At 51.1% G+C, this 23,329-nt stretch overlaps 1 protein-coding gene across 2 annotated transcripts; it reads left to right on the forward strand.

The window, feature by feature from the left end:
• The first annotated feature begins 7,539 nt into the window (after window positions 1-7,539).
• VSX1 (visual system homeobox 1) lies at window positions 7,540-11,122 on the forward strand. Of its 2 annotated transcripts, none has more exons than XM_054024062.1 (5): window positions 7,540-7,939; window positions 8,335-8,413; window positions 8,850-8,973; window positions 9,878-10,058; window positions 10,830-11,122. In XM_054024062.1, exons 1-5 carry the CDS (start codon window positions 7,540-7,542, stop codon window positions 11,096-11,098), a joined length of 1,053 nt encoding a protein of 350 aa, XP_053880037.1. In that variant the 3' UTR covers window positions 11,099-11,122. The 2 variants fall into 2 exon arrangements, with proteins under 2 accessions (XP_053880037.1, XP_053880036.1); XM_054024061.1 differs by having other exon boundaries at window positions 7,540-7,933.
• Window positions 11,123-23,329: the final 12,207 nt, after the last annotated feature.

Raw genomic sequence — 23,329 nt, forward strand, 5'->3', positions numbered from 1 at the left:
TGTCTGCTTTAAGGAACAAAGCTAGTAACAGTGGAACAGGCACTGGGCTGCAGTCAGGGAGGGAGTTTTGCTGTCATAAAAAGACTAGAGCTGAGCTTTCCCTGTTGCTATTTGGGGCTAGTTCACCGCGTAGTGCACAGCTCATCTCCGGTCAGTTACGAGCTGTGAGCTCCAACACTGAACACTACAGAAGCAGTAACAAGGTGGCCAAGAATTGCCGGCTTGGTAGGACATGACAAAGAATTTTATCATAGAACTAGAGGACACAGGATTGTTAACGGTCTCTTTGTGGCTACCAACCCCGCACATTTTACACACACTCACTCACGTGCACCCTTGCACACACACGGCTGTCCTATAACCTTTGACCTTAGCCCAGGCTGTGGCCTGTAGCTTCTGGTTAACTCACGGCAGTCGTATGCTGCTTCACCAGTGAAAGTTGCCCTGGGGATAGCTTAGTCCTTGCATAGGGAGTGTGGCTCGGGAACGGCAGCATGGCTGATCCCTGGCTCCTACCACAGCTCTTTGGAGCTGCTGACAGTGTCACACATTAGAGCAGCCAGAAGGCTGCTCTAACTTAGAGTCAACGAATCCTAGAAATGTAGGGCTGGAAGGGACTATGTGAGGCATCTAGTCCATCCCTCAGCACTGGGGCAGGGCTGAGTGTACCTGAACCATCCCTGACAGGTTTGTCAGATACTTGTACTGGATGGTGTGGGTGGAAACCAGATTTGTTTCCAAATAGTCCTGGATTCACTTAAAATCCCCTTGGCATGGCCATCCCCAGCTGTCCTTAGCACTGGTTGGCTGGCCCTACGACACTAGCATTTATTAACACAGCAGCGCCGTACTTTTGAACATAAACATTAGCAATAAGTTCTTTGATGGGCTGCTACTTAGTTGCAGTATTTTATTATTACACCTCTACCCCGATATAACACAACCTGATACAACACGAATTCAGATATAACGCGGTAAAGCAGCGCTCTGGGGGGTGACGGGGCTGCGCACTCCGGCAGATCAAAGCAAGTTCGAAATAACACGGTTTCACCTATAACGTGGTAAGATTTTTTGGCTCCTGAGGACAGCGTTATAGCGAGGTAGAGGTGTATTATTATTATTTTTCAGTTCTGGACCCCCCACCCCAAGTATATTTGCAGTGGAGAGAAATCGTGATGATAAAACCCCAAGAACAATGGCTTCAGGACAATAAGTAAATATCCTCCTCTCCCTTACTCTAGACGCTTCCTCTGCTGACGGGGCTCACCCACCGCCGCTGCTCAGCTGGGCGCCTTGCAGGCTGTGTTAGAACGGTCCAGAGATCCGGGGAGATGGTGGCCAGATGCATGGATGGCAAATTCCCCCCACCTGTGCATCTCAAGGACATGCGCAGTATAGAATTCTTGCCTCTGGAATTCCCTCCTCCTGCCCCTTGTTTGACAGCGTTTGGATACACTGGCTTTCGGGGCATGGCTCGGCTGTTATCCCTGGAGTTAGTGGAGGCTGGGCTGAAGTCAGAGGTGGGTGTGAGCAGGTTGGCAATGGAAGAATTTCCTCTTCCCTCCCACTGGTGTTAGTGAGCTGGGGATGGTGTGTGCTACAAGAGTCCAGGAGGGATTGTATTGTGTGTGCGTCACTGTTTCAATAAAATTGCTTGGGCCCGGGCCCCGAGTGTGGGCTAGGCCATCACGCATCAGAAATAAACCAACTAGAATGGAACAGTCAATAAATACAATAAACAAAGAGCATTGATAGGAGAGTGAAGAAATGCTTCAGCGAGGGACAATGAAACCTTAGTAGCAGTAGGACCTAAAAGTCCCATCCAAGATCTGAGTCCATGGCGCTCGATGCTGCATGTGCACATAGCAAGAGACAGTCCCTGCCCCAAAGATCTTACATGCTAAACAGACAGAGGGTGGGAGAAAAGGAACCTTCTTATCATCCCTCTTTTACAGATGGGGAAACTGAGGCATAGAGCAGCAAAGTGATTTGCCCAAGGTCACACCGCAAGTCAGTGGCAGAGCTGGGACAAGAACAAGGTAACCTGAGCAGCCAGCATCTCAAAGCTTTGCAGTGTGTGCTGGGCCCAGAGTTCTCGATGGCTCGCTAGTCTGCAGCGTTGGCTCCCCTCGACTCACTTCACTTAACTTTGATGGCTCTTAAATTATGGACTTTTTGGTAAGGCAGAGATCCCCGTGGGGCCCAGCTCCTTCTCCCGGGGCGCTGGTCCAGATCCCCCATGGAGAACGTAGGAAGCTCTGTGTTTCCCACTCACCGAGGAGTTTCAGGAGAGGACTCGAAGGCGATGGCAGCTGATTTCAGAATGGGGCTGAAATGCGGGTGCCCTAAAGATCCCAAAAGCACTGACGGTGAGGGGAGGGTGGGTCTCTTGCCAGGGGAGCTGAGATCCAGGAGCAGGGACATAGAATCATAGAATCATAGAATATCAGAGTTGGAAGGGACCTCAAGAGGTCATCTAGTCCAACCCCCTGCTCAAAGCAGGACCAATTCCCAGCTAAATCATCCCAGCCAGGGCTTTGTCAAGCCGGGCCTTAAAAACCTCCAAGGAAGGAGAGGGAGGGAGACATAGACAGCATCGTGTCCTCAGGGAAGCAGAATTACAGGTCAGCGATGATCCCCTCTCCTATTACACTTTTTTCTGCAGTAAGGATCATTATCTGAGTTCAGCAAGATGCTCTAGGGTTCAGATCATGGTCTGGGGGTGATAGGCCATGGCCACTCGTGATAGTCAGCCGTCCATCACCTGGTACCTATCAACCACCAAGGCATGGCTTTGTTAGACCATAATGCATATCCTTTCCTGTCTCTGGCTTAATCTCAAACTTCTCCATGGCAGTCCTGTCTGCAGCAATGGTGCAGAAAAGATTCACAGCTCATGCCTGGAGGGAGCGGGGGGACTCCTGTGGATCCAGGCTTTGCCTTCTCTGCTGAGAAGGGTGGCTATTTACGTGACTGTCTCTTCACCAGGACTTTAGCTAGTCCCACCAGCTCATTTCACACCGGCCAACAAGGAGCTATCCGTGGGTGCTGACCTGGTTCAGATCTAAACCACTGTCTTGGAGGTGAAAGCTTCCTTATCCTATTACTAATCCCCTAAACCACCCTGCCCAATATCGCTCTCTTCTCTTATCCAGCCTCCCTGATTCACGCATAAGGTAATTTCCAGGCAAGTGAAGATATTTCCAAGGTTATAAATATATTTTTATATTTGTGGGAAGGCAAGTGGTATTTAACTGAGACTGGAAACAATAGATTTAAAAATAAGAGAAGCTGGAAGTCAGTGCTTGATATTACCAAGATGTTTGCAAGCCAAAGAAAATAGGAAATAGAATCATATGTGCGGATTTAAATGTCCATTGAAAGTCAGTCGGCCATTTTATGGCGAACAGGTGAGCTAGGAGCATAGTCAGACTGTCAGCCTGACCTCAAGGGCTAGTCCCCAAATTATGTGTGTGCGGGGGTGGGGGTGGGGGAGGGAATTTTGCAAAATAAAATAAAATGAAAACTCATAAAACTTGCCCCGCTCTTGCTGAAATCCCTCCTCCCCCTCGAAAGAGAAATATTCAACCTGCGCTGCTGGCCTCTCTCCAGCCAGTCAGCCAGTTACCTGCGCTGTTCTGCACCTTTAGTAAGAGAGGCCTGTCCCGTGTCCCCACGTGCCTCTCCCAAATGGAGCCAAGTGTCGGACTGGCCCTGGCGGTGGTGACGGTGCAACCCCAGCAATTCTTCTCCCGACGCTTTTTCGAACTCCGTGGAACTGGACTCTGGAACTCACTGCCACAAGACGTCAGCCCGCCTAAGTGTTCAGCCAGATCCAAGGGGGATTGGCCGGCGTGTATATGGATAACGAAGAGCATGGTCAGGGCGCCCAGGAGAGGCTCCGAGAGGCACCTCCCGCTGGCCCCAGGCGGCGATGGAGAGTCACACCAGCCGCGTCTCCTCCAAAGGGCAGCGAGGGACCCCCCTGCCTGAGCCTGGGGGGCAGGGCAGAGACGGGCGAGGGGATGTTGGCTTAGCCGCGCTGCGGTCCCGGGGTCCCAGCCAAGGCAGGTCCCTCCCTCCGGCGGGGATCCAAGGCTCTGTCCCCCAGGTCGGGGGTAAGCCGATGCCAGGGACCGTGTCCCGGGGCGGAGCGGCGCTGGGGGTCGCTGGCTGGGGGCTGCTAGGCAGGGGTGAGCGGGCCAGGGCCGGGGGGCAGGGCACTGGTGGGAGGAGGGTGGCCAGAGCGCTCTGGATTCTGGCGCCCAATGACACCTGGGGCTGCCCCCGGGGCCTGGGCCCGGCAGACACGCGAACTGCCCGGGGGCTCTGCCTTTGCACCGGAGGCCAGGAGCGATGTTTGATGTTCTGCTCTTTACGAGATTAATAATCTTTTGGCGTCGGAGAATCGCCTGGAAATCTTCCCTGGACAATAATGAGCAGAGAAACATTTACTGATTAGTTTAATCCCGGATCATCCTCTCTGATGAGCATATATCGAGATATCCTTTAACTGATTTATTGTCAAAAGGCTCAGTCGGGAACCCTAGATTTCTGCTCTGCATAGAGGGCGTGGGTGCGCATAATGCATGTGGGTGTGCAAAGCGCGCAGTGCTAGGTGTGCAAAGAGCACGGGTGTTAGGTGTGAACAACGCGCTGGCGTTAGGTGTGTAAATCGCGTGGATGTTAGGTGTGCACAGTGCATGGGTGTTAGCTGTGCAAGGTGCGCGTGTGTTAGGTGTGCACAGCGCGTGGGTGTTAGGTGTGCACCGCGCACGGGCGTTAGGTGTGCAAGGTGCACAGATATTAGGTGTGCAAGGAGCGCGGATATTAGGAGTGCACAGCATGCGGGTGTTAGGTGTGCAAGGAGCGCGGATATTAGGAGTGCACAGCACGCAGGTGTTAGGTGTGCAAGGAGCGCGGATATTAGGAGTGCACAGCACGCGGATATTAGGAGTGCACAGCACGCGGGTGTTAGGTGTGCAAGGAGCGCGGATATTAGGAGTGCACAGCATGCGGGTGTTAGGTGTGCAAGGAGCGCGGATATTAGGAGTGCACCGCAGGCGGATGTTAGGTGTGCACAGCATGCAGGTGTTAGGTGTGCAAGGAGCGCGGATATTAGGAGTGCAGAGCACGCGGATGTTAGGTGTGCACAGCACGCAGGTGTTAGGCGCGCATAGCGCGGCAGAGCTGTAGACGCCCAGTGCCAGTGACTGCCTGCGCCATTGCTGTTTCTCGCCCCCAGTGCCGCGTGGCCAGTGGGCAGGACCCCCCCGTGGAGGGCGGGAGGTAATCGCCGCTCTCCTGAGAGCCGGAGATTTAAACTCTATTTCTATTCCTCCATCTAGCGGCTTTCTCTCGGGCTGGAGCTTTTATGGTTCATAAACTGATTAGGAGCAATTATCTCCGCGTTATCCCCCAACTTTCCAAATGACTTGGCCATATGCATATTTAAGGCTTCATCATCCCCAGCAGCCGCTCAGCCTCCCCTAAACTGCTGAAATTAAACTGATTCGGGGGCGACGTCAAAAATTAGGGTTTTATCCACTAATATCTGGTGGGACAGGAAATTTGCTGTGGGCGGAGGCCGGATTACCGCGTCTAATTACTCCGGCAGATCTGCTCCCTCGCAGTGAAAGTCTCTTCGTTCAGCAAAACTGCAGCAAACCTGGGAAAGTGAAGGCGAGGAGTGTAAGTCCCCTGGGTTCTGACCTAGCTGTGATCTAGAGGTGCGGCTGTGGGACTGGAGCAGCGATCGATTCGAATTGAAGAGTGACAGCGCTGCCGTACTCCGGTGGGCGCGCACCGGACTGGGACCCGGGTTAGAAATGCCCCAGCGCACGGAGCTGACTCAGGTGCGAAACGCAGCTCAAAACAAACAAGTCTGGGGCAAATTCTGTGTTCTCGGAAGCCAGGTCACTGAGATTTCGTTTAATGGCAATAATGGTGTATGGGATCTCCGACCCACCGGGCCTCAGCCTCTACCAACCCACCTCCCTGCCTTGTCTGGCCAGGGTTTATAAAGTCGCCCATTACCATGGTACCCGACTGTTTAAACACAAGACACAATTGTACTGCATTTAATTTCTGCCTGATTGGGGTGGGGACGGGGGTGTATGTGTGGACAAGCTGTCAATAAAACGATAGACGGCTCTACTTGTTGGTCAGAAGTCCGCGTGAGGGAAACACTTCCTGTCCTCTCTTCACACCTGACTCACCCGGTTTCTAAGAAATGTCGGGATTCCTTTCGGTCCCAGGGGAAAACCTCCTAATCGCCCAAAGCAAAACCAGAAAGCCCCAGCAATTCAAACTACAATTATCCTAAATGAAAGTTATTGTTTTGCTAATCCCAGGAACAGCTTGCAAAGGGAGATTTGGGTCTTTCTTTAATAATGTAAAGTTAATACGTAGTCCCCTTGTAATTATCTTTATCAGAAGACCCTTGTTTAATCTGCATGTTTAGCAGAAAAGGACCAAATCAAAAAGAGATCTGCTTTAAAGCACTTGCTGTAAGCTGTTTGTAAATCGTTTGCATAAACAGCTGAAGCAAGGAATTGCAATCCAGGTGCAAGATCTGGACTCAGACGAACAAATGACTGAATCCCCCGTTCAGAGCGTGGCTCCGGGGAGACACGGGGATTCCCCCAGTTCTTTTAGGGCGAGGAACAGCCCCACACGAGTTTAGCAGGGCCAGGTTCCATGTCCTGGGGTCGGGGGGTGAACTGGGCGCAGTGTCTGGCCTTTACAAGCCAAGGAAAGAGCTGTCTGGCTTGTACCCGGCCGCGAAGCTGCAGGAGGAGCCGCCTTTTCTCCTGTAACGCCCCAGAGCCCCTGCCAGCGCCAAGGGCAGGACGCGAGTCGATCCCCGCCTCACCGAGCTGCACCTTGCTCCTTGGAAGAGCCCGCGTGCCCGAGCTCAGTTCTCCACGGGAAAGGACGGAACAAAACTTCCCTTGCTAACCCGATTCCTCCCTCCCCGGCCTCCCAGAACCCCCCAGGCTGGGGCGCTTCCGCAGGGGGTGAGAAGCGCCCTGGCTCTGGATTCCCCTTGTCCGACGGGGCGCGGAAAGCAGTGGCGGGCCGGAGCGAGCTTTGCAGATCCAGTCGCTCGCCAGGTAGCTTGTGACGGCACCTGGCGGGGCGAGGCGCTAGGGCGCAGCCTGGGCAGCCCCCGGGGGCACAAGCTCCCGGGCCGGGGCGGGGCGCTCCGCTAGCGGAGCCTGGCCAGTGGCCTGCGCGCCTGGGGCGCACGGGCCAGGCTGTGCTGCGCGCTGCGCGGGGCGCACGGGTCAGGCTGCGCTGCGCGGGGCGAGCCCCCGGGGCAGCGGCTGGGCGCAGTGAAACGTGTCCGCAGGGGTGTGTGTGTGTGTGGGGGGGCTCGGTGGCAATTAATCCCCTGGGATTGGGAGCCAGACCCGCCCCCTCCCCGGCCCCCCTGCGGCGGCAGGGCCCTGCCCGGAGCTGATTGGAGCCGGGCAGAGGGATAAAAGGCTCCGGGGCGGCTCTGCCCCCGTCCATCCCGGGGAGGCAGCGGCCAGCATGACGGGCCGGGAGGAGCCCGCCGAGGGCAGAGCCAAGGGGAAGGCGCTGGTGCCCAGCGCGGCCAGCGAGAAGGCGGCCCGGCTGGGCGCCCCGGCGCTGCGCTCCAAGGGCTTCGCCATCACTGACCTGCTGGGGCTGGAGGCCGAGCTGCAGCCGCCGGCCGCCCCCGTGGCCGGCGCGGGATGCGAGGGCGCCGGGGCCGGACTTGGGGGGGTGTCTCTGAGCGGTGGCTCCTTGCCCCTGGGCTTGGGCTTCCTCTGCGGCTTCGCGGCGCCGTCCCCGGCCGGAGCCCCCTGCCTGCTGCCGGCGCACGTCCCGTTCCTGCAGCCCCGGCCTGAGCTGCACCGTCCCCCCGGTCCTCCCGCCGGCGGGCGCCAGGACAACGTCTCCGGTAAGGGCCCTGCCCTGCCCCGCAGCCCCCGGGGCGCGCCCTGCCCCGGGCTCCCCCTCCAGCCGGGCCCGGCCCTGCCCCGGGCTCCCCCCAGCCAGCCCCAGCGCCGGACCCCGGAGCGGCCGCGACGCACCCGATGTAACCCCGGCCCCGCGCAGTCTCTCGGCTCTGTCCGCCCGCGTGGTGCTGAACCGCCCGGCCCGGGCCGCCGCCCGCGGGGGGAGACGCGCCCCTGTCCCCGGGGCTGCGCTCAGCCTGGCCCTGGCTCCCGGGGGAAGGTCCCTCGGTCCCAGCCAGCTTCGTAGCCCGAGTCACCCCGGCTGCTTCCCTCCGAGCCTCGGGGCGCGGAGCCAGCCTCCCCCCGCGCTCGCTGAACGTCCTTTCCCTCCCCCTGCGCACAGACGAGGACAGCCTGTCCGGGGACAGGGGCGAGCTGAAGACCTCGACTGCCCAGATCAAGAGGAAGAAGCGCCGGCACAGGTACCAGCACAGATAGGGCCTTGGGGGGAGCCCTGGCCCTGCTCTTCCCAGCAGGGATCCCCGGGACCATGGCATGGCCTGGGCTTGCCTGTCCTCCCGCGCTGCAGCCTGGGGCTGGCTCAGGGCTAGACCATGTCTACACCACAGTGACTGATGTGGCTGCAGGGGTGGGAATGAAGCCGTGTTAGTCATGGGCAGGGGCAGCCAAAGGGCTTTTAACAAGAATGAGCAGGATTGAGAGACAGGAGCAAAGCTGCCCTGACCAGGACTAAAACTCTAGTGCGGCTCAGAGGCAAATCCTGTGTAAACAGGAACAGACTCAGACCTGATTGCAGGCCAGAGTCATTGTAGACCCCGGCCTGGGCGAGTGCTTGGGGGCCCCTGCAGGCCTAGTGGGGCTCCCCAGGTGGCCAGTAACTGTTTGTTCCTTCCCCAGGACGGTGTTTACTGCTCACCAGCTCGAGGAGTTAGAAAAGGCTTTCAATGAAGCTCATTACCCAGACGTGTACGCCCGGGAAATGCTAGCTATGAAAACAGAGCTGCCCGAGGACAGGATCCAGGTAGGTTGTCATGCCCAGAGCCAGGCTGTATTGGCTGTCTCCGCTGTCCCCTACACACCCCAAGAGCGAACGTGCACAATGCTAATACACGCCTGGCCGCAGGCACACCACAGCACGTCAGGAAGGTGCCTGCTGCCCGCGGAGATGCACAATGGCACCGCCTGGGGCTCTGGGGCTGCTCCGGTCTCCCTCCCCTAGACACCAGTCTAGACTCTGTGCAGGAGTCCACTGTGTGGGACCCTAATTCAATAGCGATTGGGCCAAATCTTCCTGCTTATCCTCAAGTGGCCCAGTTACTTCGGCAACCAAAATGGCTAGAGTGAGGCCCTGAGATTTGCTACTGACTTCCTTAAGAGCAGGACAGACGGACAGGAGCCAGGACTAGTTATAACAAGCCCTTTTAGATGACCACCCTTTGGGGCGGCAAACACAAGGTTATGGGGGAACAGGTGCTCACTGCCCAAGAGCCCTTGCTTGTGCACAATGACTGGAGGGAGGGGGGAATGTAAAAGGTTTCCAGTGCGCCCAGCACAGAGGAGATGGCCATGAAGACAGCTGTTCCTAGGGGGTTCGTGTTCACTGAGTCCCTCTGGACATCCAGTGGGGAAACATCTGACTAGGGATCCCCAGCACAGGCCTAGAACTAAAGATCCCATCCAGTCATGATAAACCTCATGTAATGCTCTCTCTCTCTCTCTCTCTCTCTCTCTCTCTCTCTCTCTCTCTCTCTCCACCCCCCACCCCACAACACCCCCTCCAACACACACATACGCGCACCTGGGGACACCCCCCCTGAACACCTTCTGGACATAATCACACATGAACACATATAAACCCCAACCCACACACCCCTGACACATGCACTCACCCCTGCCTCTGGATCTCCCCCCCCATCCCCCCAAAGGTCTGGTTTCAGAACCGAAGAGCCAAGTGGAGGAAGCGTGAGAAGTGCTGGGGCAGGAGCAGTGTCATGGCCGAGTACGGTCTCTATGGGGCCATGGTGAGGCACTCCATCCCTCTACCTGAGTCAATCATCAACTCAGCCAAAAGTGGGCTGGTGGGCTCCTGTGCTCCTTGGCTGCTTGGTAAGACAGCACATGGTCCAGGATGGGGTACGTCCTGCTAAGCAATGCTGAGGGAACAGCCAGGTAGCTAGGGAGAGCCTGGCTTGCTTTATATTTAAATCTGTTACAAATCTCAGCCTTACCCTTCCTTACAAACATGCCAGTCTTTTGGGGGGAGCGGGGGGATTTAAAGTAAACAACAAATCCTTAGGCGGTAATTTTCAGAGTCTGTGTTAAAGTGTTTTGAAAAGGGTGTGTTAAAGAACGGATTAGGGTGGGCGACCCTTTTATTGCTATACAGTAATAATATACTGTGTTATTATTATTTGTTATGATTTTAGCCCCCAGTCAGGGAAATACTTATGCACATATTTAATTTAAAGTTAACTTAAGTGTAACTTAAAGTTAAGCACATGCTTAAGTGCATGTTTGAATAGGTGCTTAATTTATTATAGTGTTGTAGAGCCACAGGTAGGGAATAGAGTTCTATCTTACTACATACGTACTTGCAAATAATATAGATTCTAGACCCCAGAGAACTCACAATCTAGGATTTAGACAATAGGCGACTGAGGTATCCAAACTCTTTGCGGTCAGATGGAATCTTTCTGCTGACTTCACTGGGCTTTGGATCTGTCCCTAAGGGAAGACATGGACAAATGAGGGGAGAAGAGGACAAGGTAACATCTGAGCTGGGTGTGTTTGAATTAATTAGTAGGCACAATGCTCTCAGTTGTCCCAGGTGGATTTAAGCAATGCATTATATTTACTTACTCTTCTTCATTCTTGAAGGGATGCATAAAAAATCCATGGATGTTACAAGAAAGCCAGAGAGCGAGGAGAAGATGACAGGCAGCTGGAGATTGGAAGGTCCTGAGGAGGAATTAAAAATGAAGCCATCAGAACACCAGAGAAGCTCTGGTGACAAACTCAGCTCTATGGACAATTCAGAAGATACAGCGATTGACCTCTCTAGCACAGCAAAGCAAGAGAACAGGAGTGCTTTGAGGCAATGTCTCAAAGGAGACCTCCAGACAGATGGGAAGGACAATGGCCACTAAACTCAGGGAGCAGGGGAGGGTGGGATGTTAGGAAAATGAGCCCTCTTAACACTTTGGAAAGATATGACTATTTATTAATTATTTTTTCAAACAATTAATATACAATTTTACATGAATTTGAGACATTTTAAAACTGGATCCAGCCAAGATTCCCTCCCCCTCCCCAACTTTAAAGCTGTTTGTTTGTAATAAACAGGGCTGAGGGGAAGGTTTTAAAATGTCGGTGTGAAAATGTCCCTGGTTTTGGGGCAGCTCTAGTGATAAATCAGGAAAACCTCCCTTTCATTCTGTCACACAAGCAACGGAAAGACACTTCTGCCAGCTAAACAGGAGTGGAGTTATTCCTTCTGGAACCTGTTGGGTGCAAAGATGGTGCCGGACTTAACAGAAACCTTATTTCCAAAGTTACATTCCAACGTTTACTGTGATGTACTGGGTAAGCACCAACGTGGCAATTCTCAGTGTTCAAAATATGCAACTGTTTGGCCTCAAGAAGAAGCAGAAGGTCTTAAACTGTGGACGGGTTATTCAGCTCTTGTAAGTTGACATCGTGCCATTGACTTCAAGAGAGCCAGGCCAGTTTACACCAGCTGAGGAGCTGTGTATAAGTCAATACAGCCTTATAAATGAATTACACTGTGTATCTTACTTAGAACTTGTATCTGTGCGAAGGGGTGGGGGTGGGGGGATATTTTATGCAATAATTTTGTACGCTTTTGAATGTTATTTGATATACTATGCATAAAAGAACTCACTCCTTTATGAAAATCAAGCCATAGCTCCCCTAAGAAATTTTATGCTATTTTGTGAATTGACATAGGAGACTATTTTGTAATTCTTAAATGTCCGTAAAACAGTGTTAATGTCAGATCTGTTTCTTGGTCTTTTTATATTTTTGTCTAAAAGCACTTTAGTTATCTGAATTTTCTGAATGTTGCTCTTCCTGTTTTGTCATTTATTTATTATGCATTATTAAATAAAAGTTTTGGGTATCTTTGCTTTTCCATCTGTATTTTTCATAGTAGCTCTGCTTGGATATGTCTTCAGAAAGTATTATGGCTCTGATCCTGCCTAGAATAGTGGTTTGTGAGCAGTTTTTCTGAAATCCATGGGACTACTCTAGGGCATAAAGTTAAACACATGCAAAGGTCTTTGAGAGGTTGGGGCCTAAACAGACTCGGCAGGGGGCATCCTGGGTAATTAATGTTGTAAGTCGTTTTGAAGACGGGCTTTCAGAAGTGCCTTAAGGAGAAAGGCACCCAACTCCCACTGAAAGTCACAGGGAGATAAGGGCCCACTTTATAAGGGATAGGTATTGATTAAGTTACCCTGCTATTAATTATTTTGTACAGGAAACTCCACTGAACTTGCAGGGGATTTTGTGAGCAGATCAATGGCAGGTAGAAGGCCAATAACTTGCTGTGGTATTGATGTAATGGCCTCATTTAGGCCTGCGCCCATTCCTGGTGTTTTCAGTGGGGCAGTTTTGGGCCCTTTGTCTGAGTGCCTCTGTAGATAGAACATGAGAAACAAATGGTAACGTACAAAGCCAGTTGTATTTCAAATTCTCCCCTCCCCCCCAAATAATAGTGCGATAGCAATGGATGCACTGCCCTGTCTCCTTGGCACATGAATGCCATCATCTCATACTTCTTTAGGGTGAAAGAACAGACCCAAACCCGCTTCATAGTTCTAACCATCAGAGTATCCAGGATGGCAGTCATAAAGTACTAAGGGGTCAGAATGGCGTCATTACTCAAAACTCCCCTTTAATTACAGGGCCAAAGACCCTAAACTGATTGTGAAATGTGTTCTTCTGAAATATGGGAGGAAGCCAGATATTAAAACCATGTCACCAAAATTGACTTTTGTCTGTAATTTATACCCTTTGTACATACGCCACCTAGCACGCTCCTGCTTGTGCATAAGGCAGAATTGGCCCACATGTATGTTGTAACAGCAGTATTGAAACATTTCCAGTTTTATCTGCTGGCCAAAATGTAACAGAAAATGATCAAAAGGCTTTATTAAAATCTGGGTAATTCCAGTCTGGAAACATTCCTAATACAGATCAGCAGATAAATGGCCCTGTAATTATGGTTTACCTGTCCCTCGCCATAGGAGCGATAGGAAACTGGCAGCAACAGCTCTCCAGGGTTTCTAGGCGAATATGTTTTTGAGCACTGTCAGGATAGCCATGCCTACCTGGGAGGAGGGAGAAGAGGCGATAGGGTCAGGGGAGTAGTGGCACTGAGGGTAAGTGTCTCAGATACGGAGTTTGTACAAGAAAACTGTACAGCTGAAAAAGTGCCCCGCAATGATGGGGGAGGGGTCATTCCATCCACGATTAGGAACTATGATAGCTGAGACTTGGCACATTCGGTGCCTAATCCTGATTCGGCAGCTTTTGCAAACGGTTGAGCTGGGCTGTGGAGTGCTGGCACTGGGATTTTCCTGTATTTATGGCCCCGCGTTTGGAACGGATGCAGATGGTGGATCTTGGTTACTGACACATATGGCAACAGTGGGGCTATTACTGATGGCATGGGGGCAAGAGTGTCTTCGCTGCGCATGCTCAGAGATTGTCCTCGATGACTTGAAATGGACGGCAGGTGCCATGCGGGCTGTATCTGGCTCACTGACAATCCTGTAGGATAACAGCCTGTCTGCGCCTGGGCCGTACACCCGCTGAGAAACTGCCCTTGTGGGGGGCGTCTGGTAATAGAGGGGCTCTCTTCCTATTGACCTCAGGTATTTCGTACTGTGAGGCAGTGAGGTGCTGCCAATACACCACCAAGGAGCTTCTGTCTTAGCCAGCAGTACAAAGCGTGTCTCAGGGATGTGGTCTCTCAGGGTACGCTTCCCTTTGGAGTGGGGACCAAGCAGAAAGGCCTCCATATGCCTCTTAAGGCTCACATTGGGGTGAGTCGGTACACCAGCAGGAAGAGTTCCCTGTACACTGCCTCCATGCCACAGAGAGGGTCCCTGGCTGGCCCCTGGTAGACAGAAAGCAGTGATGGAGGCAGGGCAGTGGGGCCGTGGGATCCACATCCCTGTGGCTCTAACGTCTCCCAACACACTGTGCAAGTGGCCTGGGGAAGCAGTGGTTTCTGCTGGAGTACGGCTGCGGGGGCTGGGTGACAGCCCCACACAATGACCCTGGTTTGGGAGGAGGGTAGATTTCACCCTCCCAACCCCCACACTTCCCTGCCATAAAGGCTGATTGCTTGTGCTTCTGACTTTATTATATTGTTATGGCAGCACTTGGAGGCCTCACCCAGGCTGGCGTCTCCTTGTGCGAGGCACGGCACCCACACGTAGCAAATAGCAGTTCCTGCACCAAGGAGCATTCAGGTTAAGGCCCCAAGCTTGGAGACACTTAGGCATGTGAGTATCCCACTGAAGTCAAGGGGTTAAATTAAACACGTGTGCGTTCGCACTGCAGGATCGGGACTACAAGACAAGGCACAATGGGTGGATAAAAAACACACAAGCCGGTGGAGGAGGAGGGTGATAAAAATATAACAGGATGTTTTAGCAGACTAGATGTGACCTGATACCAAGTGTGAAAAATCGGGACACATTTTTTCCCAGGAGGGCCGGTATAGTTGCTTAAATAAGACAAAGCCCCTAATATCGGGACATCTGGCCACCTGACTGTGAACACAATTCATAACCATCCTGTCACAGCAACCAGGCGTACTTCTCTGACTCTTAGGAACAAGGGCCTGATCCAGATCCTAGATAAGTGACTTCAGGGGGTAGGATCAGGTCCTAACTCATTGATGACAGGGAGGAACCAGCAAAGGGCTAGAGAGTCTATTTAGATTATAAACTCTGAGGGCCAGGAACTGTCTCTTACTGAATATCTTTGTACAGCACTTAGCCCAGTAAAGCCCCCAAATGAGCCAGGACTTCTAGATGCTACTGTAACCAATGATGCTGATGTTATAACGATAAGACTAACCTCTTTGGGGCAGGGATAGTGTTTGTACAGTACTGAATACAATAGGGCCTAGAGGTGCTACTCTCCCATAATAATTTGATTTTTCACCCCTGATTTAAGTGAATGGCATATTCTTGGTACATCAAGAGTATATGCTTCCACCACTATTCCAGAGACAGCCACCTCCACACTGGGATGTCCAGAATGGAAACGTAAAATGTGGTAAATAATTCTGTGACAGGATCCCCGGGGTGCAGCCTGGGACTGTGGGACCGCTGTGCCCCCTTAACTCTCCAGCCTGGGCTGTCTCTCCCAATGTTTTGCTAGTGACAAGCAGCAAACCCCTCCAGGCGCTGTTATCATTCAATACAACAGCATGTGGAGCCCCACGCCCAGCTAGATTACATGAATGCTCCCAGAGCCACTCATGAATCACACAGAGAAAGGCACCAGCCAAATCCCCCCAGCTCCCAGCGCTGTACCTCAGGAATATACTGTCTTGCACTGCTCAAGACAAGCAATGCACGTTTATTAACAGATTCACCACTTCATCAATGGAAAGTGGATATACACCAGCCTTTCTAAACCTGGGCAGATTTACCAAACGCTTCAGGCAAACTCACTGGTAAAGATAAACAGTTAAACAAATTTATTGACTACAAAAGGTAGATTTCAAGTGATTATAAGTGCTAGGCAAAAAGTCAGAGTGGTTTCCAAAAGAAAAGAAAATATAAGCACGCAGTCTAAACTCTCAATCCTATTAGACTGGGCAACATCTAGATCATAGAATTATAGAATTGTAGGACTGGAAGGGATCTCAAGAGGTCATCAGGTCCAGTCCCCTGCACTCATGGCAGGACTAAATATTGTCTAGACCATCCCTGACAGGTATTTGTCCAATCTGCTCTTAAAAATCTCCAATGATGTAGATTCCACAACCTCCCTGGGCAATTTATTCCAGTGCTTAACCACCCTGACAGTTAGGAAGTTTTTCCTAATGTCCAACCTAAACCTCCCTTGCTGCAATTTAAGCCCATTGCTTCTTGTCCTATCCTCTGTGGTGAAGAATAATTTTTCTCCCTCCTCCTTGTAACAACCTTTTATGTACTTGAAAACTGTTATGTCCCCTCTCAGTCTTCTCTTTTCCAGACAAAACCAAACCAATTTTTTCAATATTTCCTCATAGACCATGATTTCTAGATCTTTAATCATTTTTGTTGCTCTTCTCTGGACTTTCTCCAATTTCTCCACAGCTTTCCTGAAATGTAGCACCCAGAACTGGACACAATACTCCAGTTGAGGCCTAATCAGCGCGGAGTAGAGCAGAAGAATTACTTCTCCTGTCTTGCTTACAATACTCCTGCTAATACAGCCCAGAATGATGTTCGCTTTTTTTGCAACAGCGTTACAATGTTGACTCATATTTAGCTAGTGGTCCACTATGACCCCCAGATCCCTTTCACAGTACTCCTTCCTAGGCAGTCATTTCCCATTTTGTATGTAGATTAAGCAGTTTTTTCTCACCCCACTGGATATTGCAGTTCATAGTACACAGGTTTCACCCTTGAAACCTGGGCCAGTCTTCTCTGTTGGAGTCTTCAGTTTTCTGAGCATCCTTGTTGCTTGCAGCATATGTGGGGGAAGGAGAAAGGCCAGGCATGGGCCCCTGTGTTCTGTTTTATACCTTTAGTCCAGGTGCTTGGAGAACACAAGTCCAGGCATGTCTGGGGGGCATTGCTAAGTCCCCAGGCAAGGCTGAGCAATTCCCCTGGTGTGGCCTCATGCAGGTGAGTCATTGCATTGTAGCTTCTTTGCTGGACAATGGCTGTTGATGGTTGTTTGACACCTGCCCGGGCCTTGGTTACTTTCCTTGGCATTGTCTCTGGAGAGCTAGTATCTGGGCGCTTCCCAAACCCAAAACATATTTTAGTGACAACCACACAACACAGTTCTCATAACTTCATATGCATTAATGATATACATATTTAGATAGAACAGTGACTTTCAGCAGATCATAACCTTTCCCCTGATACCTCACACGGCCTGCTTTATCGGCAATATCACAATGATATATAAATGAGGAATATGGGGGTGACAGGGCGCTCCCCCAAGGTATAGAATGACACAAATTCCACAACATCTCTTTCATAGATCTAGGTTGCAACATTTCCTGCCACATTTACATCTTTTCTCTGTGCCAGATGTACAGCTCTATCCTGGGATTTAAAACAATCTGCTGAACTAATCATCAAAGAGGGGGATGCGCAAAAAAGAAAAAACAAGAAAAGTGAACAAAACGAGCTTATTTCAGGTTAGGTCCCGGAGACCGACGATGGAGAATGTTTTTTGAGTATTTATACAGAGACAGAGGGGTCTTCTCGGAATGGACCAAAACCAGACTTTGTAAAATGAAGGCGGTTGGGTTTTGTTTGTAGCAACATCTGCATTCTGCCATCACTGGATGGCTTAGTAATATTCATTTTTAACTGGCATTTTATCTAGGCTTATCCTGTCAAGCTGCTTGATGGACTTTTAGATTGGAAGATTAAGCAAATGTGAAGATTTTAACAGAGCGCCCCCCACTGTAAAACGGAGGTGACTGGACAGCGGAGAAAATGTGTCATTCGTACAGCAGCACCGGTCAGGAACAGATGCTGTTATTTTCTGTGAGGTTCCAGAAAGTGCTGATCTAGCCTGATCCAGAGTCCACAGAAGTCAGCGCGTCTTTCCATCACTTTCAATGGGCCCATGTTCCCGTCCTCCACTTAGTCCTACAATCCGTACATAGGTGCGGGAACTGGGGGCCGGGGGGCTACTGCACCCCCTGGCTTGAAGTGGTTTCCATCATGTCCAGGGTTTACAGTTTGGTCCAATGGCTCTCAGCGCCCCCACTGTACACACTGCTCCAGCCCCCTGACTCCATATAATCACATGGCTGTTGATAATTAGACAGCACAGACGATTACAATGTTTATTGATCAGCCCCAGGCCCTGGCTTTATGTGTGACACCAGGAATCATTGCACATGCAGAGCCTTCAAGTTTTCCTGCCACCGAAGGTCCCACAGAACAGCACATGCATGAATACGGAGAAAGCCAAACAACCAGGGCTAGCCTGGGTAAGCCCTGGGTGGTGCTGTCATCAGTATCCCAGACACACCTTGGAGGTACAGTCCCCCCCTCCCCGGATTTGCCCCTTGCTCGGGGTGAGGGGGCACTTGTAGTTTGCCACTGGTCATTACCAGCAGTATAGTACAACAACAGCCATGCCAGCTGAGTTGTACTGGGCTGTGCATTGGGGGTTGGGGCATGTCATAAATATAAAGGGAAGGGTTAAAACCTTTGTGTTTGCAGTAACATAAAATCCCTCCTGGCCAGAGGTACAGAATCACTTTACCTGTAAGGGGTTAAGAAGCTCAAATAACCTGGTTGGCACCTGACCAAAGGATCAATAAGGAAAGAAGATACTTTCAAATCGGGGGGCAGGGGGGAGAGAGAGGTTTTGTTTGTGCTCTTTGTGTTGTTCCCTCTCTGGACAGAGAGAGAGAGAGACCAAGCAGGTAACCCATCTCCTGAAAATATACCTGAAATGATACATCTAAAATTACAGAAATTGTAAGTAAAGGCAAGGAAATGCGTTAGCTTATCTTTTGTTTTAGCTTGTGAATTTTCCCTATGCTAAGAGGTAGTTTTATTCCTATTTTTTGTAACTTTGAAGCTGAGCCTAGAGGGGAATCCTCTGTGTTTTAAATCTTTTTATTCACCCTATAAAGTTACCTTCCATCCTGATTTTGCAGGTGTGATTCTTTAACTTTTTTTTTAATAACATTCTTCTTTTAAGAACCTGATTTTTTTCAGTGTCCTAAAAACCCAGGGGTTTGGTCTGTGCTCACTTTGTAACCAGTTGGTTAGGATATTATTCTCAAGCCTCCCCAGGAAAGGGGGTAAAGGGGCTTGGGGGAATATTTTGGGGAAACAGGGACTCCAAGTGGCCCTTTTCCCTGGATTTTTGTCTAAATCACTTGGTGGTGGCAGCAATACCATCCAAGCACAAGGAAAGAATTTGTGCCTTGGGGAAGTTTTAACCTAAGCTGGTAGAAATAAGCTTAGGGGGTCTTTCATGCGGGTCCTCACGTCTGTACCCCAGAGTTCAGAGTGGGGAGGGAACCCTGACAGGGCAGAACCAAGCCCCTGCCTGTTCCTCATCTCTCCCTGCCCACTCCCACCTGCTCCGGGGGCACACGGAGTGAGCAAGCTCCCAGCGCCCATTTACCAGGCTCTGTGTGCCTAGCACACGCAGGGATAAAGGGGGATTCATCATTCTATTAGTCTCCCACTTATCTTTGCTTCTTTTTGTCTCTTCCTTTGCTTGGTGGGTTGATCCTGCAGCCCTCACCCAACTCAATACACATTACTGGAGGGGCTCAGTGCACAGATGTTTCAGAACTGGGCTCTCTGGTCCAGATCCTCAAAGGTTTTTAGGCCCCTAATTCCGATTAAAATCAATGGGAGTTAGGCACCTAAATACCTTTGAGGATCTGGGCCCAAGTTCCCATTGCTTTATTCCAGCCCCTATCGCGGATGTACAGGGCTGCACACCGTCCTCAGCTGCACACACTGCTCCTCTTCCGTTCATTTCTCACCTCGGGGTACAGTCTGGATCATGGGCCGAGATTTTCAGATGTGACTACTGGTTGTGGGTGGTGCATTTGAGACACCTTAACGAGGTCTAATTTTCAGAGACTAACAAATTTATTAGAGCATAAGCTTTCGTGGACTACAGCCCACTTCTTCGGATGCATAAGTGGGCTGTAGTCCACGAAAGCTTATGCTCTAATAAATTTGTTAGTCTCTAAGGTGCCACAAGTACTCCTGTTCTTCTTTTTGCGGATACAGACTAACACGGCTGTTACTCTGAAAAATTTTCAGAGAGACGCTGCTCAGCCGTTTCTGAAAGTCCGGCCCCTCGAACACAATTCAAGTTGGGCATCTAAAAATCGAGGCCCCTGAAATCACTAGCCCTCCCTGAAAATCCTGGCCATGATCTCCCCATTTTCTCACCAAGGAGCAGGTGGGGCATGGACTGTGGTGAATACGGCAGCTCACAAGGACTGTTGCCTAAAAAGCAGTGCTAGGCACTACTACAGAACACAAGGTGGCAATGTTCCTTTCTTTTTATTACCACAGCCCCAGAACGGAAAGAGAGTTTGCTGAAGAAATGATGTCGAGTCCCCCATGCCCCCATGTGCACACACCTGAGTGTTGGGGTCGGTGTAGTTCAACACCTTTCAGCTTTGCTGTTAACCCTTGTCGGGGTTAGGGCTCTGGGGGCTGACGCACTGGAGCACAGACCTTGTGCAGAAAAATCAAAGAGCCTCTTTTTGGTTATCAAACTTTTTACGTTTGTAAAGTGTGAATGAATGGGCTGAGGACGAGCTTTTCATAGAAGTCGAAGGCTCAGATCAATGGGAGTTAAGTGTCTGAGTCTCTTTGTGAGTCTAGCCCATTGTGACTTAGGAGCACGCGCTCCCTGGACTTTAAGCAGGACTATATAATACTGTGTCCCATTGACATCCAATGGGACGTGTGCTCCTAAGTCACTTAGCTGCTTCTGAAAATCCCCCCTACCCCCGTTTATCCTCAGATGTGTGGGAGCTGGTCTTGGCTCCTGTGAGGAGCAGGAAGAGAAGAGGCAGGGAGCAGCCAGCCAACGAGAGACAGAAGCTGCCAGAGCAGCTGAAACTGGGACTATTGCACTGGAATAGGATGGGGTATAAGAACGTCCCAAAGGTCCGTCTAGCCCAGTATCCCGTCTGCTGACAGTGGCCAGTGCCAGATGCCCCAGAGGGAATGAACAGAACTGGTAATCACCAAGTGATCCACCCCCTGTCGCCCATGCCCAGCTTCTATCAAACAGAGGCTAGGGACACCATCCCTGCCCATCCTGGCTAATAGCCATTGATGGATCTATCCTCCATGAACTTATCTAGTTCTTTTTTGAATCCTTTTTCAGAGTAACAGCCGTATTAGTCTGTATCCGCAAAAAGAAGAACAGGAGTACTTGTGGCACCTTAGAGACTAACAAATTTATTAGAGCATAAGCTTTCGTGGACTACAGCCCACTTCCGAAGAAGTGGGCTGTAGTCCACGAAAGCTTATGCTCTAATAAATTTGTTAGTCTCTAAGGTGCCACAAGTACTCCTGTTCTTCTTTTTTGAATCCTGTTATAGTCTTGGCCTTCACAACATCCTCTGGCAGGGAGTTCCACAGGTTGACTCTGCATTGTGTGGAAAAAATACTTCTGGTTGGCCAGGAGGCTTTACCGTAACCCTGTGATTAATAATGCATGCCACCTTCCTGCTCACCCTATGCCTAGCTCTGACTCCAGATCTACCTAGCTCCTGGCGTCATTCAGAGCAGTCCAAAGGGGCCGCAACCCCACTCACGGATTGCCAGCTCACAGGGCAGGCTGGCCAGCCCCCCCCATCCTTGGCATCCCTCCCTCCGCGAGGGTGGGCTGAGAAGGAGGGTGTGCAAGGATGGGACCAGCACAAAGGGGATTTAACCAGGCGCAGAGTCTATGCTGCTGAGTTGGCTGGTGTCTATCCCCACTTCATCCCCCTTCTACCAAAACACAAAAGGCAGAACAGAATCCCCTCCCCTGATCCCAGGGGGGATCCTCCAGGTCACGGTTGAAGTGCCCCTTTTTCTCTTCTTTATCCCCCTAGCCTCAGGGATAACTTTGTGGCCACCATTGTTCTGTGCCTGGAAGATTGGAAAGGGCTCCTTTGGGAGCTGATCCACACCGCTTCGTTATGTTCACCACCAGATCCTCAGCCGTAAAGGGGTCAGAGATGGCGGAGGGAGCTCTTCCTGCTACAGACAGAAGAGACGTGCTAGAGCCAGGCTGCTAAAACTGCCGGCCTAGTAATCTACGAAGAGCCAAAGCCAGGCTAGGGAGCGAGGTGCCAATCTGAGCCTCAGAAGGTATGTCTGCACTGCGAGAAAAGACCTGCAGCACGGCCACAGATGGCTCGGGGCAGCTGACCCGGGCTTGCGGGGCTATAAAATTGCAGTGTAGAGATCCAGGCTCAGGCTGGAGCCTGGGCACTGAGACCCCACAAGGGGGAGGGTCCCTGAGTCTGGGATCCAGCCTGAGCCCAAACACCTACACTGCAATTCTACAGCCCTGCTCTCCAAGCCCCAGGAACCCCAGTCAGCTGACCCGAGGCTTCTGATCGCAGTGTAGACATGCCCAGAGAGCGAAGCAATGGAGCACAACAGCCCTTGGACAGTCAGGGTGAGCTAACTCTGCTCAAGGATAGTTTCTGGTGCCTCCTATGCATGCTGTAACTTCCTGTGTGAGAAGTGCTTTGGAGATGTAACCGTACCGCTCTAGAGAAGTGATGTTATCATTAAAGCTAATTTGCAGAAGGGGAGCACCACGTGCAGGAGAAAAAGAAACGAACACAAGGGAAGTTATATAAAACAGAACAGAGAATAAGATGAAGCAAAGAACTGGAGCCTCTAGAGTGGGAATATTTTCCTCACCGTAATACTTTGGAGCCATGTTGGACTCTAGAGGTAACTCCAGGGCAAGGTTTCCAGGAACCAAAGAGCGAATTCTCCTGGGCCAGGCAAAGTGATGTAGCTTTACTGGCTTCAACAGGGCTATGGTGATTTAGGCCAGCAGAGGATCTGGCCCATTTGTTCTAAAGCACAGCTCCAGCGGGCTGTGCATTCTGAAGGGCTACATGGAAAAGATCTGGGACAGCACTTGAGAACTTATTTTCTTCCAAAGAAAAGTCCCCTAGTGGGGAAGCAGGAAGGAGAGTGAACAAAGCAGACAAAGACAGCTGATTCATAGGACTATTTGTTCCCTCTTGTTGTTCCTGCCAAGCCACAGAAGGGACCTGCCTGATGTTAGAACAAAGGAAAGGCACAAAGGCTGCCAGTAGTCAAAGAAGCCAGCAAGAACATTCCAGCTCCAGAAGACAAACACCTAGGGGACAGGCTGCAGCTTTACCACAAGCCTCGGCAGTGCATAGCTGTGATCTCCCAGGAGAAGCACAGAACAGATTCTGGGCCCTACAGTTACCTTCCTGCTTAGCCCCTTGCTCTGGGGGACAAAGGGGTGTAGTCATTTGCTGGTATATGTTTTACCTCCACTCGTCATTGGGGCTGATGGCGACATGTGCTGGGCCACAGTGAATAGGGGCCAGGTTGGCTGCTAGGGAGGATGGGCCACAAAGCAAGTCTGCGAGCATGATGGGTTCACCTCATTCA

This window comes from Malaclemys terrapin, chromosome 3 (assembly GCF_027887155.1).
Source record: "Malaclemys terrapin pileata isolate rMalTer1 chromosome 3, rMalTer1.hap1, whole genome shotgun sequence".
Taxonomy (NCBI): domain Eukaryota; kingdom Metazoa; phylum Chordata; order Testudines; family Emydidae; genus Malaclemys; species Malaclemys terrapin.